The sequence below is a fragment of the Rhinopithecus roxellana genome, chromosome 9 (genome assembly GCF_007565055.1).
Source record: "Rhinopithecus roxellana isolate Shanxi Qingling chromosome 9, ASM756505v1, whole genome shotgun sequence".
Taxonomy (NCBI): Eukaryota; Metazoa; Chordata; class Mammalia; order Primates; family Cercopithecidae; genus Rhinopithecus; species Rhinopithecus roxellana.
In genome coordinates this window covers 83,151,386-83,168,649 of record NC_044557.1, presented here as the reverse complement: position 1 = coordinate 83,168,649, position 17,264 = coordinate 83,151,386, and the positions used below count along the sequence as shown (strand labels likewise).

Below are 17,264 nucleotides of genomic sequence, written 5' to 3'. Positions count from 1 at the left end.
AAATGTAATTTTTTTTCTTTAGCACTTCCCAGGTGATTCTAATATTCAGCCAGAATTGAAAACCTCTGCACAACTATTGTTTATCCCTTATTAGGCAGAACCACATGAAACTGCTCTATTTGTAGGTTTTAAAAATGTTCAAACATTGGCTATTTCATATGGCTGAAACTAACATCTCCTTCACATTTTATTTATACTAAAAATAAAACTCATCTAGAATGCACATCACTGGGAAAAATATTAAAGACTTGAGCTAAGATGAAGTTTTAAAATTAACAACAGATTTCAGTGACTTTTATATTTTAATATCACCCAGATATTTAAAAGCTTGGAAACAGACCAATGGTTTTCATCCTCAATGAAGACTGGAATCACCTCTAGGTTTTTAAAACCTAAGTGTCTCTACCCAAACCCGCATAAGCCCTGATTCTGTGAGACTAAGATAAAGCTTAGGAATATTTATAAAAGGCTAATGCACAGCCAAAGTTGAGAACCATTGACACTACCTGTCCTATGGTTTTCTTTCATATTCATTCAATCTAAGAAAATACTTAATGCTTTGGTGATTTTATACACATAAGTAGGTAAGCACTTGGATTTCAGTTCTTTCCAGGTTTTAGAATGCTTGGCTGTGTATAAGGTTGGAAAATTATTTTTCTCATGGAAATTACGTCTCACTGAATGGGTCTCTCTCTACTGTACCTAAAAGGGAGGCTTAGCTTTGACTTCTACACAGCTCCATGGACTCAGAATTAAAGTATCAACAAGAGCATTTAATGGTTATATGCAGGTATTTTTTAATGGACCTATATACATATTATTATTATTATTATATTACCCAATAGGAGGACTAGGCATGTAATTAGTGACCAGAACAACAGCTGTGCATGTATACACTCAGAAACAGAATTGTTTTGAGATATATATATATATTTTTTTGCTAATGACCAAGACAGACAAAAATGTCTAAGTAGTCATCATGGGAAGAATCCGATTTTTGCACTTCCTTATTTTACAGAGATTAACATTACATATGGGTGACTGGGTGGATGTGGTACCAAATGCATTTCCAAACTGAAGGCCTTTAAAAGTCAATCCAGTCTTGAGCCAGATTTATTCCTGAGGCTATTCCATTACCCTTTACAACCACAACTGTATCCGTATTTTCATATGCAGGAAAAAATGTTTAGAAACTTAATTTTTACCAGCTGTCGAATTGTATTGCTATCCACGTGATTCCCCTTATCCTGTCTGCTTATAGCATCCTCAGCACCTACAGCTAGGACGCAGTTTTCATAAGTTGAAGGAACCTGATTCTCAGGCACTGTTAATTATTAGGCCCTATCACAGGCTGTCAACAGGCTCCAAGGCTAGCCAAATTGAAAGCTTCCTATCCTGGAAGCCAGGCAGGCTTTCATCTGACCTCCTCTGGTACAATCCTGGTTCCGATTTTGTTCCTAACAACCCCTTGGGGATGTTGTCTATTGGGGTTTAAGCCACTCCTCCTCCCCTACACCCCCATGCCAAGTATTTAGCCACCAGAACCACCCCGCAGGATCAGAAGACAGCTGTATCAACCGGCGGAATTCCCCCACAAAACCCATACATCTCAGGGTGCGAAGGAACAAGTTTCAACCTCAGCCTGGGCAGCGCTCTTTGGCCCAGGTGGAGAACCAGAGGCGGAGAGTGGTTCTGCTCTCCCTACTAAATGGTGGTTCAGGAGGCCAGGGGGCGGTACCTGCGGCAGAGGCCAGTGGACGAGCACGGGGGAGCTCATCACACTGCTGACCGGCACCTGCCCACCTCACCACACCTGCTACGTGCCAACCCCCCCTTGTAATGGACAGGGAAGGGCTCAATCACGGGTCCCTACTCTTAGCACCAAACCTATCTCAGCGCACGGCCTCCTGGGAGATGTAGTCCACACGGCTTCCCAGGACCCGCCCCCCCCCCCCCCCCCCCCCCCCCCCAGCCACCCCAGGCGCCCTGGGTCCCCTCACAACTTCCTCAGGAGAGATTACTCGGTCTGGCCAGCTGAAGCTGGAGCTGCTGTCCGAGTGTGGGGCAGGCGACGCTCCGCGTTGGAGTCGGGATGCTCTCCCGAGTCCAAGTTAATGAAGGGAACTACACTTCCCAGGACGCCCTGCGCGCGCCGAGCCCGGAGCCGGCTGCCTCGCTTTGCGTGACCGCGGCAGGTTGGTCCTGGAGCAGATAAGCTCAGAATATTTAGGCGAAAGCGAGAGGAGAGGGGGGAGCGCGGGGCAGGAGGAGTACCTCGGCCAAGAAAATTATGCATGCGTTAGGGAAGCTCTGAGAGAATGGCTGTGGAAGGTAAGGGACGCTTGGGGCATTTTTAAGCTCCTTAACCCGCGCACCTCAAGCCACACATCCCTGATGAAGCTTGGCGATCGTGGGGAGGCGAGGAAAGGGGGTGGCGGAGAGCAGGCCCCTTCCTCCTTAACCTCTTGGCACTCACCTGCGCCGCCAAGGCCAGTAGGAGCTTTAATTCAGTTGCTTTGGAGAGACGTGAAGGGTAGGTGCGCAAGACTTTGAGGTAGGAGCTGTGGAGACGAGTGTCCCTGATGCGAAACGATATCCTGGAAATGGGGGGAAAGCCGGAGGATCCGGCATGAGGTTTGGCCCCGAGATGCCCTTTTTCCCTGCCCCTTCCCTCTGGAGCGGGCTGGGTGGCCCCCTCACGTGGGAGAGGTCCCCGGCCCAGGTGCGTCATCCAGAAGCTTGGACTGGGATTGGGTCGAGGGCCCTTCGTCCTGTGCACCCAGCAGCGGCGGCCCCAGATGTATCCAGAGGGTAGAGGTGTCCCTACACCTGTCTCTGCTTATACAGCCAGCGCCCCGGGCTTAGCAAAGTTTACAGACATGAAATGTAATCAGCCAGGGAAAAGAAGTGCAACAACCTCTTCGATTTGGGTGAATCCTTTTCTTTGAAGACCACTTTCTTCTTACAGTCTGGAGCTTCGACTTTGCAGTTTTGACCGTACAGTCCTGCCTCCCTTGAACTTCCTGGTTGAAAGCAGGGTCGGGCTGTTCGTGAGGGATCCTGAGTTTTTCATTTCCGATTCTCTTACCTTGGAACACAAACTTCCTTGTTTAGGGTAGTTTCTGAAGAAGAAAAAACAATTGTGGACTAGAAGCGTTTGTGATGTCACATTAGAGGTCAAGCTGTACCTAAATGATGAAATGATTGTGGGACGAAATGGGAGCCTACATTCACCTACAGAATTTTGGTTTCTGAGTGCGGTCAGGTCAGAGGGGGTACTGAGGTAGGGAGAGGAGGCATGCTTGCCAGCTGCTTCAGGCGCCTTGCCAAGGGGAAATGAGCCTATTCCTTGTAGGCTAGAGACCAGAAGGAACCACAAGGGCTGGCTTGCTCCTCCCTCTCCTCCCTGCCCCAAGAGAAAGAAACTGAACTAATCTGACTCTTGCTCCCCTTACAACGACTGTCTTAAGAACCCGAAGTAGCAACAACCCAGCTCCTACACTCAGCACCCATAAACTCGGGAAACTCTTGCCTTTGGGCTATCTCAGGTTCAGAGATCCACAGCCAGCCACTTCCAGCTTTCCTAACTTTATTAACAAAAATGAAGTCCTCTCTCTTACAACCAAGATTTTTCTAGGTTTTCTTTTCGGTGCAAATGTACCAGTAGGATGAGAATCAATCTCTCTCTCTCTCTCTCTCTCTCTCTCTCTTTTTGTATCGTTATCATTGATAGTGAGTCAAGACTTCAGATGCCAAAAAACAAAACAAAAGCCGAGATAAAGTTCATCTTGAGCTTGAGACCGAGGATATGTTGACCTACTCCTTAAATATCCCTTCTACGTCACCCATCAGGTGGCACTGATTATGATTTCTCCTCTTCACCACTCCTGTGTCCCCAAGACAGGGGCACTCCCCCTTGTTGCTAGTCCACACTGTTCTCGAAAACAATTTCTTGTCCACTGTAAGAAGTATAAATTCATCTTATTTCTTGCCTGATGGGTGATTATACCAGTGAAGCCAGACTTTACAAAAACAAGAACTTAGGAAGGAAGTACATGTGGACTATGGAGAGTTTATTTTCTAATGACTTATTTGGTTAAAGTACCTGTCTAGTAAACAGGAGATCCTGAGTTTGAGTCACAGTAAAGTCTCAAAGAATGAAGGAAGTACTTTTAACTTTAACTGCAAATATGATTCCTATCTTTTGTCTTTGCAAAGACATCAGCCTGGACCAGTCTCTTCCTGGTTACTCCTACTTGGTCTTTCAAGCCTCCGGGGAAATGTCATTTGCTCTGGAAACCTGTCCCAGCCCTCCTTTCTCTTCTGCCTTCTCAGCACTCTTTCCAGTCTATGGGAGGTGCCTCCTGCTCACATTTATCTTAACACTTATCATACTTAATCTACCTCTTACTAAACTCTAACCCCCTTGCGGGTTAGACTTGGACTTTATATTCCCAGCTCATAGCACAGTACTTGGCCCATAATAGGTACTCAATGCTCATTCATTGCATGGCAAATATATTCATGGAGGTTTTGTAACTGGTTCTATAAGGGTACATGGGGCTTTCTTGGAAGCCTAAATGCCATACAATCAGGGACTTCTAACAGATTTGAAGATGGGAGTTTTTTTTTGTTTGTTTTTTGTTTTTTGAGATGGAATTTTGCTCTGTCACCCAGGCTAGAGTGCAGTGGCATGATCTCGGTTCACTGCAAGCTCTGCCTCCCAGGTTCACCCCAGTCTCCTGCCTCAGCCTCCCAAGTAGCTGGGACTACAGGCCCTTGCCACCACACCTGGTTAGTTTTTTTGCATTTTTAGTAGAGACGGGGTTTCACCGTGTTAGCCAGGATGGTCTCGATCTCTTGACCTCACGATCCGCCCACCTCGAAGTGCCCTTCTCTTCAGTCTTTTGTCTTGATGCCCAAAAAGTCTTTTAGAGCAGTAGTTTACATCTACTGCTGAGTGACATTGTCTCTGGGCACATTTGGGATATGTAGGAACTGCTGCTGGGGGCTGCTATTGGTATTTTGTGCCCATGGCCAGAGATAATACATGGCCTGCAGTGCATGGCCTTCCCATATCATGTTGCCAAGCCATGGTCAAGTAATGACCAGTTTACCCAACTGATTGAGATATGCTGCTTCAGAGAATAAGGAGTTTTGCCAGAGGAACTGGAATAGAAAATACAGTTCGAATTACTTAACATCTAAGCTTTAGTCTCCACATCTGGAAAAAATGGGCTCACTACTGGTTACCTCCTGGGAACATTGTGAGGATTAAATAAAGGAGGGGGCTTCTGGAAGGGTGTCTGGAACCTGTATCCTAAGTAAATATCACTTGTACTCACATCCCTTCTCTTAAGAAAAGCTATACTAATTGGCATGTGTTTTATATCCTGAATTTTTACTTATTCATGCCAGCCAGTTTTTCTAATTAGTAACAAATTAGAAGGTTTTTTTTACTATGTGTAACATTTTTTCTTAAGTAAACTTGAACTTGAATTTGTAAAAGTGTTAATAGCAGGTAGTTCTCTCATTCATTTTGCTGAACCTGCAGCTGTGTGTTTAAGATGAAAAAGAGGTGCCCTTTGTTTATTGTTTTGTAACTACCCTGGGTTATGTTTTCTTCTTAGTTTAATTGCAACATCCTATTTATGTCTCCTAGTCTGGTTGTGACCCATGCTTTGCATTTATGGGCAGCTTACAGGTGTGCTTTCCAGCCACAGAACAGGGTACGATCTTACGGTCTGCATTTGGATTAGGATTATATTGGCATCCATTGTCTTTTTTAGAAAACAAAAACAGTGTTTTGTGAAACAAATTAGCAGGACTAGGAACTAGGACCTCTTGGAAGGAGGTAGCAGGGACCCCAAACGAATCCATTCTCTATAGACAGACTGTGTATAGATGGTTGCACCTATTGATGTTTTCTAACGGAAGTGGGTTGCAGTATTATTCAGGGAGAAGAAAAATGTGGATTCATTGGGGACAGTGTTGTATTCATCTTTGTATTCATCTCTGTATTCCAGGGATGGTGCCTGGCACTTAGGAGGCCCACAGTCATGTGTTTCATGAATGACATATAAATGCATGAGTCCCCAGAGCTAGAGAAGGGTTTTCTACCCCTCATCCCCAATTCCTTTTCTTGCTTTATCCTCAGAGATTTATGAAAAAAGTAGGGAGGATGGACATTGTACATGGTAATTTCTATTCCAGGTCTAACAGAATAGCACCTCTCACATGGCAGAAAAATGATTTCCAATATTCAGCACTCACCTCTCTCCCCAAGAAAAACATGTCAAAAGCAAGACTATATGCTCTTAATGACATCTATATTAAGGGATCTGAATTTTCCATCATCAGTGAACACATTAGCTTACCAAATATCTTCTGATAAGTCATTCAGTGCTCAGGTTCTATGTTTTTTATCCTGTAGGAGAGTGCAGAAACTACCCATCACCAAAATATTGTAAGGCTAAGTAATAATAACAGTGACTGGGAAAATGGGAAGTGAGATCGCATCAAACACTTGTAACAAATAGAAGGAGTCATGGTAAACACTGGGCTTTGCAGCCCCATAAATGATGACTTTGTACCCAACTTGAATTCAGAACTGCGTCACAGAGAGTAAAAGGAGTCACATGGGAGATAAAAACATCATTTTTATCACAAGGGTATAGTGGGTAATGTTTTCTGACTTTGGGTTGGAGGGTAAGTGGGCTTGCTAATATTGTACCCAGCAGTGAACTTACCTGTCACAGGGATGCCTCCCTCTACACTAGTGGCCCTTAGCCTTTTTGGCACCAGGGATAAGATTTATGGCAGACAATTTTTCCATGGGGGATGGTTTTGGGATGAAACTGTTCCACCTCAGATCATCAGACATTAGATTCTCATGAGAAGTGTGCAACCTAGATCTCTCGCATGTGCAATTCACAGTAGGGTTTGCACTCCTCTGAGAATGTAATGCTGCCACTGATCTGACAGGAGGTAGAGCTCAGGCGGTACTGCTTGCTTGCTTACTGCTTACCTGCTGCTGTGTGGTGCAGTTCCTAAATAGGCCATGGACTGATACCAGTTCACCACCCAGGGGTTGGGGACCCCTGCTCTATACCACTGACAGCTGGAGAGCAGAGATAACATGGGCTCCTGCAGCAGGCAGGTGGGACCCAAAGGAAGAGGTGGGGAACCTATGCTTTGTGCCTTTTCACAGACTTGCTCATCAGAGAGTTGACTTCTCCTCTCCTGAGGAGGACCCGGAGGGTGAAGAGGGAGACCAGAAGTGTAATTCTGATGGATTTCCCTTCATAGAACACAAGAAGCTCCATCCTGCCTCTGTGTGACTCTCTTGGTGCTAGCTCACCTATGCTTTCCTAACTACCTTTTCTTGTTGAGAACATCATTTGAATGTACCTCTTCTACTGGTGGCACTTTCTAAGAGCAAGGACTATGTCTCATGCCTCATCCATGAAGCTTGAATGAATGAATGAATAAAGACAAATGAAGGAATGGGTGGGTTTATGACTGCTTTTGATTTCCGCAGTAACTCCCATACACACTTAATGAGAACTTCCAATGGTGTTCCTCTGTAGAGCAGATGTCGTGAAGGCAGTGAGATGATGGACAAGTTTCCCTCATAGGTATTGAACTCTGGGGCAGCTTCATGGTGTGATTGTTAAACTAATTACTCCCTGATTCTCTCCCATTCACTTATTCCTGAGGGTCTTTTTTTCTTATTTTTATTATGTTCTCTAGACCACCAGATTGGACTTTCCTGCATCAGCAGTTTCTGTTGATCACTTTGTTTTAGGAAGGAGATTGACAGCTAGAAGTTCGTCATTGAAAATTCCTGTCCAGTGACTGTGTGAACAAGAATTGGGGCCTCCAACCTAGTTTGAAACTTGCTGTGGCAGCGGTTCCTGCCACCCCCATCTCTTTTGTAGCCCTCTTAGCTAGTTCAGACAGGGCTTCAGTCTAATCATACTGTTGTATTGCCTAGCCCAGCCCTTCCTAATTCCTTTTATCCCACCCTTTCTTTCTCATCTGCCTTGCTGTTTTCTCATGCTTGAAGAAACAAGGGCTGATGCTGAGAAGCAGAAACTGGGAAACCTTTGCTGGTGTAGCTGTGTTTTGTAATGCTGAGTCACAGTGGATGGTGTGGTGACATGTTACAAAGGTAGGGGGAACTGGGGATCTGAAGCCCACGCTTGAACTCTGGCGAGTGAGTGTCAGATGTTGTGTATTTAATTATGAGAAAGAGGGGATATTGTAAATGCTCATCCACAGGCATTCAAGCAGATAGTGCGTTTCTGTTGATAAGCAGTAGAGTAGCACCCATGTACAAGGAACTCTAGGAGATGTGGTGGGGAGTGTAATAAGGAAGGGAGCTTAGCCCACTCTGCCCTCTGCCAGCCCCAGCCCTTCCCTGCAGCCTCCACTGGGGGAAGGAGACAGAGAAGCAGATTAGACTGAATGATATAAGTGCTAAATAAAAGTACAAGCACCATAACGTGGGAGGTCTGAGAACAAATGGAGCATTTAGTTCTGAGCTGGATGGGGATAGCCTAACGAAAGGAGTAGCATTGAGTGAGCTTTTGAGCAGGATTTTGATGGGTGGGAATCCGGGAAAGGACACAAAACTGACTAGTGTGTGTATAATGTGTGCTTCCTAATGGATTTCCCCCACGTCCCAGGGATGTGGTAGTTTAGCCCTTTATAGGAAGGAAAGTGAATGGGGAGCCTCCTAACTCATGTCTGGTAAAGTCCTTTTCCTAAGGGCTGTATTATTTGCCTGGCCAAACCTGCAACATTCCCCACAGTCCAGTTGGATCTTGCATATGGTCCTTTTGAAACCACAAGAGCAAGCGTGGAAAGCTGCTCTCTTGTAAATCAAGTTGATTCCTCCCCAGTTTTCTGAAGTGGAATGTAGCAGCACCACCCGCTCTGAGCTGGCTCATGAGAGCAAACTTGGCTATATTTAGTCTGATTTTTCTGAAGTGTGGGTGCAAGAATCTGCTTGTACAGCTTGCCTCCCGTGTGAAGAGCAGGACAGGACAGCAGCTGTCGGATGACAGTGGTGGCCTACCTCACTGCCTTCAGCAGCCTCCTTCCCAGAGCGCTGGGGCTGGGAAGAGCCCATTGGCAGGTTTTGTTCCTTTGCTCCTCCTTGCTTCCTGCCCTTGCTGCTGCAGAAGTTGTTTGTGTTTTAGTCGGCAAATCCTGACTCTCAAGTGATTTCACAGATGCTTGTGGATTGGCTACGGGGTGTGGCTCTCAGAGCTACAGCTGCCCTTGAGACCTGGGGTACAGAATGGGCTCAGGCCTGCTCATGGTTTGTCACTGCCTCCACAGGGCACGACTCTCCCCTGGGGATCATAGCAGTCACAGTGTTGTCTTTAAATGCTTTACATGTGCAACATCTGCAACTGGGCTAGGTGTGAACCCCAGCTCCTCCCAGGACCTGCTGGGTGCCTGGGTAATTCACTGAACAGCTCGGAGACTCCTTTGCCTGTCTATCCAATGAGAATATTAATGGTAATGACCTCATGGACATGTTGAGAAGGTTAAATTACTATAAGGGAAGCTCTTAAGACCTGGTTTGTGGTAGGTGCTCAGTAAACACTGAGTAAGATGTTAGACAAGATGATGGTGATGAAGCTGTCTGTGTCACCTTGTCTTCCTGCCATACTTATCAAGGCATCGAAGCCATTTTTATAGCATTTTTACAGTCCTGTGATATTACAGTCTGGCATAATAGTGCATGCTCAATGAGGGAATGTGGGTTATCAGAGTTGGAAGAACACCAACAAAGTGTCATTGATAAAATACAAGGCATCCTCAGCTTAAAATGCATTACTTGATGTATTCATTATCTGACTGTGCAGTTATGAGGCAACAGAGGGAAGTAAAAGTTATGATTATATTCACTAAAGACTCATCACTTACATAATTTTTCTCTACCACAAATTTACTTTACACTTAACACCAGCAATTTTGTAGGCTAGCCTCTCTCTGATTGTCTGATCATCACCCATCCATACAATATGTATGCAAAGTAAGTTGATTACAAAGAGAAATTTCAGATCTTGCAAAAGAGAAAATAGTTCATGGACTCTATGAAAGTGACATTGGGAAACTGCTGGAATCATGTGCCATGGCCCAATTAAGATCTGACTGAGTTAGGCCAGATAACCATTAAAGAAGAGAAAATTGATTAAGATATTGACTTGATAGGCATTAAAGAGAAATATTAGGACCTTTTAGGGATTAAGAGAAGTCTTTAGTGAAAAGAGATGCTCTAAATATTTTGGGGAAAAATGATCTCCTTTATAATCGTGCTATGAAAAATCAAGTATGAAATGAAAGATATTTTGTCCTGCTGACGTAAGTCCTGTTGCTGAAGTTATATAACAAATAAAAAATAGAATATTTTTTGTTCTAAGAATTAACACATATTTTAAATTATAACCTAAATTTGGTTAAATATCAGATATACTTCTCCCTTTTTCTTTTCAAGATAAAGTACCATTGAAACTCACTATTAATTTTGAAACTCTAGCCCCCATTTCAAGTATATTCTTTTTCTTCCTTTCTCTTTCATGGTTTTTTATTGGTATTTAAATTGGTTTTAAACCTTGGGTTGTTTAGATACAATTAACATACAGTAAAATCAACTATTGTAGTTCTTTAAGTTTTGGTAAATGTAGTCTTGTAACCACTACCACCATCAAGATAGAGAGCAATTTGAACACCTTGTAAAGTTTCCTTATGCCGCTTTGTGGTCATTCTTTCCCTCCACCCACAGCCCCTGACAAGTACTGCTCTAAAGTCTGTGCCTAGACTTGCCTTTTCTAGATTTCATGTAAATGGTGTCATACACTGTGTTGCCATTTGAGTCTGGTTTCTTTCACTGAGTGTAATGCATTGAAATTCTTCCATGTTGTTGCCTGATTCAATAGTTCAGCTCTTTTCATCGCTCACTAATATTCCATGGAATATCTGTACAGCAGTTTATTCACCAATTGAAGTACATTTAGGTTGTTTCCAGTAATTGGTAATTATGAGTAAAACACTAAAAGCAGTTGCTTACAGGTTGTGCAAACCTAAATTTATTTCTCTTGTGTAAATACCTAGGAGTGGGATTTTCAAGTCATATAGTGAGTATGTTTTACCTTTATTAGAAACCCCTGAATGGTTTTCCAGATTGACAGTGTCTCACATGTGTTCTCTTTTATTTGGATTTTTTTCCCTGTGCTTATCTTCTGATAATGACAACCTCACAAGGATAAGAGAGTTAGATTAATGGGGCTATGCAGGTAGTTGGGAGGGAATAGGACACAGTTTTCCAGAGGTGAGTTTCTTGAGCGGCACTGCTACAAGACTGGGCAGTATTACTATGGCAGATTACCCTTGATTACCAGTTCAGTACAGACATCAAGCATGGATATAGCCCAGAAATGCCACTTGTTTTGGCATACAAAAGACGGCTTCTAAATTTTATCTTGTAATAAGAATTTGTCATCAAGTTCTGTTTTGTGATTTTGCTGTTGTTGTAGAAAAACAATCAGATAAGGAAGACAGGTCAAGGAGAGCTTATTTTGGAGGAAAATTAGGCAAGACAGGAAAGGGAATACTAAGAGGTCACACAAGATGAATTTAGCTAGAAAGGGAAAAACTTACCTGTCCCTGAAAGGAATTGGTCTTGCCTGCCAAGGTTGGTTATGGACTACAACTCGTGAAGCCTGAGAAAAGGTTAGTTGACCATTTCACCATTTCTGGTATGGTTAAATTTCGGGGATGGCAGGGATGAGGCTTATATTTTGCTGTGCTGTGTGATTCTGATTTAGAACAGAGTCTTGCATCGGATGTCCATTTATACAGTGGGAGCAGTGCTTGGTTCACTTGCGAAGGCCACATTTTACCCAGCCACATATTGGGTATGGGGCCTGATAGTGGGGTTGCTTCTAAGTGAAAAGACTATGTAATTTGGATACTGACATATTGGGATTTTCCAAGGCTTACCATTGGTTTCTGGGACCATAGAATGGAATATTTGAATTTAGGATTACCACAGAACTCCCAGACAAATGATTGCCCTAATACTTGTTGTCTGAGGTTGTAAAATGTGAACATTTCAGTTGAGGGTTTTGTTTTTGTTTTTGGAGAATATGCCTGTGCAGTCCATGGAGGGAAAAACATGATGTTATTAACCAGGCTCCCATCGGTGTACTTTGTACTTCATTTTGTTTGAAGTTTGTCTATTTCCTGCTTGATGACCAGTAATGTTTTTGGTGGAGGAGAAGGTGAAACTAGGAACCAAGAAATGGGGACAGGGAAGGGATGGATGGAGCTGGAGATGGGGCATCCAAATCCTAGCCTCAGTCGAGTCATTATCCTTTTGTTCTCTTTCCATCTCTGAGAGTAGCACCAGGTATGTATCAGTGCTTTGTGATGACTTAGCTCTTGCCTTTCTTTTTTTTTTTTCTGCTTTCTAAGCCTTGTTCTGAGCATTTTTTTTTCTGCTTTCTAAGCCTTTTTACATTGTGGTCGGTTAGTAGATACTTCTGCCTGGATAAACTATGGGACTGATAATTTTGTGTTAGTCATCTAGGGAAGTATATGTGGGTATAGCCTTCACTTCTCATCACTTAGAAGTACACTGAGTACCTACTACATGCCAGGATCTAGAAGAAATTTGATTTATAGTTAGATAATAGGGTGGGTAAGCGTAGGAAAACCAAGTATGCCAGAGTCTGAGATCTTAGGCAGTGTTTCCTTAGATGATAAAATTCTCCTGGGACACTTGATAATATCCATATTCCTACTTCTCACCCTAGGGTAATCTTTTTAGGTAAATCAGAAATGGGGTCCTGAATCTAATATGCATCCTGATTCATTCTTACTAAACTTATTTAGGAGACCCTGACTGATCTAGGGATAGAGTAAGATCACAAGAGGGAACTGCAGGATTTCATGAGATCCTTGACTGCCTTGCAGCTGCAGGCATAATTTGTATTTGCAAATTATGTGTATTTTCATGGGGAGAGAGACTGGAGCTTTTATCCTATTGTCACAAGGGCTAAAGATAGTAATCGCTGGTCCATGAGCACATGTATTTGCCTTTTTTATTCTCTCATCTATCAGCAGTGCCTACAACCATATCTGGCTCATAGAAGGCACTCAACTGTTGAGTAAACACAAGAAATAATGTTATTTTGTGATTCCTCTGAGCCAGGATCTTTATGCCCACTCTCTAAAACTTAGTTTTCATAATGCAGTGAGCTATATGAGTTTTTCTCCCACCTAATCATTGAGAGAATTTAGGTTGAAAGAATACAAGTAATTTTCCTGAGTCCACACTGCTAATTTGTGGTGGAACTGGGCTTTGTAGCTATGTCTGCCATATTGCCAGAGTCCTTGCTTTTTCACTGTACTGTGTTGCTTTCTGGTTTGTCCAAGTTTGATAATTTGGTTCTGATTTACTAGTTGTCTTTTGGAAACCTTGGTTACTTGAGAAAAACAGCATTATAATGAAATAAAAAATTGCTTAATTGGGCTCTGCAATGGGGAAAATTCTTTGGGGTTTTTGGATCAAATTTTCAGTAAAGTGTTTATCTTGGTATTAGCTTTCTACCCTTTTGCATTCTCTCTTTTTATGGAGCTCTAGGTCTTTGGGTTTTTGTTGTTTTCTCATGCTGCCGTCCAAATTCACCTGTGCCTCAACACACAATTAGTGTAAATTGCTATTTTATTTGGACAGTAAGTATTCACTGTGCACTTGTTATAAGCTCAACACTGTGAATGACACTGGGAAATACAAAAGAATCTATGGATGTTGAACTTGCTGCTCTTGGAACTTACAGTACAGCCAGAGCTTCAAGATTCCTGTCATATCACAGCAAAAAAGATTGGAACATGGGCAGGGCATGTGGGCAGGAAGGCTGTCTAGGGGCTCTGCTCTGTCTGTATCAGAGGGGAGCTGCCATACCCGCAGCAATGGTCCTCCCACTGCCCTGGACTCCCCTGGAGAGGTTACTATATGGATTTGTTTTGTTTTTTAAATAGAATGAACTAACTGAAATGGAAAGTTTGTTCACAGTCTGGAAAGATTGAAAAAACAAGGGGAAAGCTAAAGCAATGTAATAATAGGGTGATAAGAGAAAATAAATGGACAGGGTGGGCAGATGTTAGAAATGTTTCTTAGGTGAAAATGAAGATACGAAGATACAATTTGGGATTGTTTAGTTTTAGGGAGCGGTAGACACATAATTGCTTCCAACTCTTCAGGACTCTCCACTGCCAATAAAATAAAGTCCAAACCTCTTAGCATTCAGGGTCCTTCCCAGATTGCCAGGATCTCCTGCTCCAGGCTGATGCCCCATTCCTTCCCCTTAGGACTCTTCCTAGATCTTCAGCCAAACCCAGCTACTGTTTCCTGGGCTCTTGGCGTAAATTTGACTGCAGATGATAGTAAAATAAAAATTTGTAAAGTAGACCGTAATGAAACAGATGTGCAACAGTAAACAGTGTGGTACAGAAGTGCTCAGTGAACCCACTTCATTTGTTCTCCTTTGTGTTTGACCTGCATGGTGGCCAGAGGTGCTTCTGACAATTTTCACTTTGCAAACTTTTGTTCCTTGATGTAGCCCAACACATGATGACCACCCTCACTCACAGATTCACTAAAAATTTGGGTGAGTCATTATCTTACTTGTTTTTATTCTATCTTTTAAAATGTATGTATACATACTTGGAAAAATGTAAGTATAACTCACATTGATTTCAATGTTTTATATTAGAAATGTTTGGGATCTTTATTTAGAAGTTTAGGTTTTTAGAACCAGAAATATGCTGTGGGAATGTAACTCCTGTTTATATCAGTTAACTTATGGTAAAATTGGGTTCATAATATGTTGTGTCACTTAAAGGTGTCACTTCCAGGAACCTATTGAGGACCATTAAATGAGACTTCCCATACCTTTCCTCCTGTCTTTGTTTAGGCTGTTCTTCCCATCTCTCGTTACTCCCCACCACATGCTCACACGTGGTACCTTTCATATCCTTTCAGCACTTTGGGAGGCCAAGGTGGGCAGATTACCTGAGGTCAGGAGTTTTAGACCAGCCTGGCCAACATGGTGAAACCCCATCTCTACTAAAAATACAAAAATTAGTCAGGTGTGGTGGTATGTACCTGTAGTCCCAGCTACTCCGGTGGCTGAGGCAGAAGAATTCCTTGAACCAGAGAGGTGGAGGTTGCAATGAGCCGAGATCATGCCACTGCACTCTAGCCTGGGCTACAGAGTGAGACTCCATCTTAAAACAAAACAAAACAAAACAAACAAACAAAAAGAACAAAAAACAGAAATCCTTCTATCCTTCTACGTACACATCTAAGGCAAGAAGAAAGGTGAGCAAGAGCGGGAGATTCCCTCGTGTAAGAAAAGCATGGCTGCTACGCAATGCAGTGCTTAAGAAATGGGACAGGAGGAGGAAACTAGGAAACTGAGGGAGACAAGCAGAGACAGCCAGTGGTGGTAGACATCCCACTTCCGAGTGGGGTGTGTCATTGTGGTGAGATGCACAGCCAGCCAGCAAGGTGTGTGCTGGGAAGTACCCACTGGGCTTGGCAATCAGTAAAAGGCATTCTGATGAAATGGGGAGGCAAATCGATATCATAATGTTTTAAGGATTAAATGGGTGATGAGAAGGCTACTCTTAATGCAAATTTATGGAAATGAAAAGAGGGAAATGTACTGAGGTGGAAAGAAGGGAGAAATAGATGTAGCAAGAGAGAGATCAAGGTCAGTGGGGCTGTAAATGTGGCGAGATGCTGAAAGAAGGAAGATAAAGGGTTATACCTAGGCTAGAAACATGTTAAAGGAAGTTTTTGTAAAAGGTAGAAAATATTTGAGAGTGTTTATAGACTATGCACATTGACTTAGTGGAGAGGAAGATTTTGAAGATACAAAGGATAGAAGAGATGACTGATAGAGCAAGGGCTACCAGGAATTTAGATGTAGTAGCCCTTAGAGAAGGTACTGTTCCTGCTGGAAGATATAGGTGCTGGGTAGGACAGATAAGGAGAGTTATAACTACAAAATATGAAAAATATTCCTGTACTACATGATAGGCACTGTTCTAGATGCTTGTCATATTAACTCGTTAATGTTTAATCAACCCTTTCAGGTAGGTATCATTATCATCCCTATTTACAAATAACAAAAGAGACTCAGAAAGCTTAACTTGCTCATGGTCACACAACTAGTAAGCAGCAAAGTTGAAATTTGATAAAGATGCTGCCTAACAAAATGTTCATCCAATTTCCTAATTAGGACATTTGGCCAGATGCAGTGGCTCACGCCTGTAATCCCAGCATTTTGGGAGATCGAGGCGGGCAGATCACCTGAGGTCGGGAGTTCAAGACAAGCCTAACCAACATGGAGAAACCCAATCTCTACTAAAAATACAAAAATTAGCTGGGCATAGTGGCACATCCCTATAGTCTCAGCTACTCAGAAAGCTGGGGCGGGAGAATCAAACCTGGGATGCGGAGGTTGCAGAGAACCGAGATTGCACCATTGCACTCCAGCCTGGGCAACAAGAGTGAAATTGCATTTCAAAAAAAAAAAAAAAAGGATATTTGGGGAATAATGGATCAGGACTTTATCATCTTCAGAATTTTCTTTAAAATTGTAACTATTATAGAATGACTTATTATTTCTTGTGAATTCATTTACTTTACAATAACTAACTCCAGGTAGGGTAGGAATGGTATAGGAGGACTTCTATTCTCAAATGTCAGGAGAGGATATAATTTTCAGAACATGAGTCATATTCTGGAGAGGTTAGGCCTTGGTAGACGCTTGCCGATGGAGTAGGGGTTGGGTGCACCAGCCAGCCAGGTAGTACCATGAGAGTGCTCTGCCACTACAGCTTGGGGTTGGGATTTAAGTGAAACAACAGAAAGTAGGGGGAGTGTCAGAAAGGAAAGGTAAAAAAGATGCTGAAAATAAATCTGGTTAACTTCACAATTTTGCCAAGACAGACACATGATCTCCCTTTCCTTCTCCTATCTCCTGCCTCCTTCCTGCTCTCAGAGGCTTTAAGATTTAGGTTTCTAGGGTGTTCAGGTTTCTGTCCCTGATTTTAATGGTAAGGGAGAGTGATTCTCCTTGGCTGATACTCAAGTCTATTGCTTGGTAAGTAAGTACCACTATACTGCCTTATGAATCCTGCCTCCTCTGACTGCTTTGCCTGGCCAGGGGTTT

The 17,264-nt window shown here is 42.9% G+C and overlaps 1 protein-coding gene across 7 annotated transcripts in view; it reads left to right on the top strand.

The window, feature by feature from the left end:
• The first annotated feature begins 2,170 nt into the window (after positions 1-2,170).
• The window catches only part of SAMD12 (sterile alpha motif domain containing 12), a 489,179-nt gene continuing 474,085 nt past the window's right edge, over positions 2,171-17,264 (top strand). For 4 of the 7 annotated variants that reach the window (XM_010359030.2, XM_030938009.1, XM_030938011.1 and 1 more), the window contains exon 1: positions 2,189-2,331. In XM_010359030.2, the coding sequence (XP_010357332.2) occupies positions 2,319-2,331 (13 nt within the window). In that variant the 5' untranslated portion in view covers positions 2,189-2,318. Of the gene's footprint in view, positions 2,332-17,264 lie in introns of all 7 variants that reach the window. The other 3 variants (XR_004059325.1, XM_030938012.1, XM_030938010.1) reach the window with 2 other exon arrangements.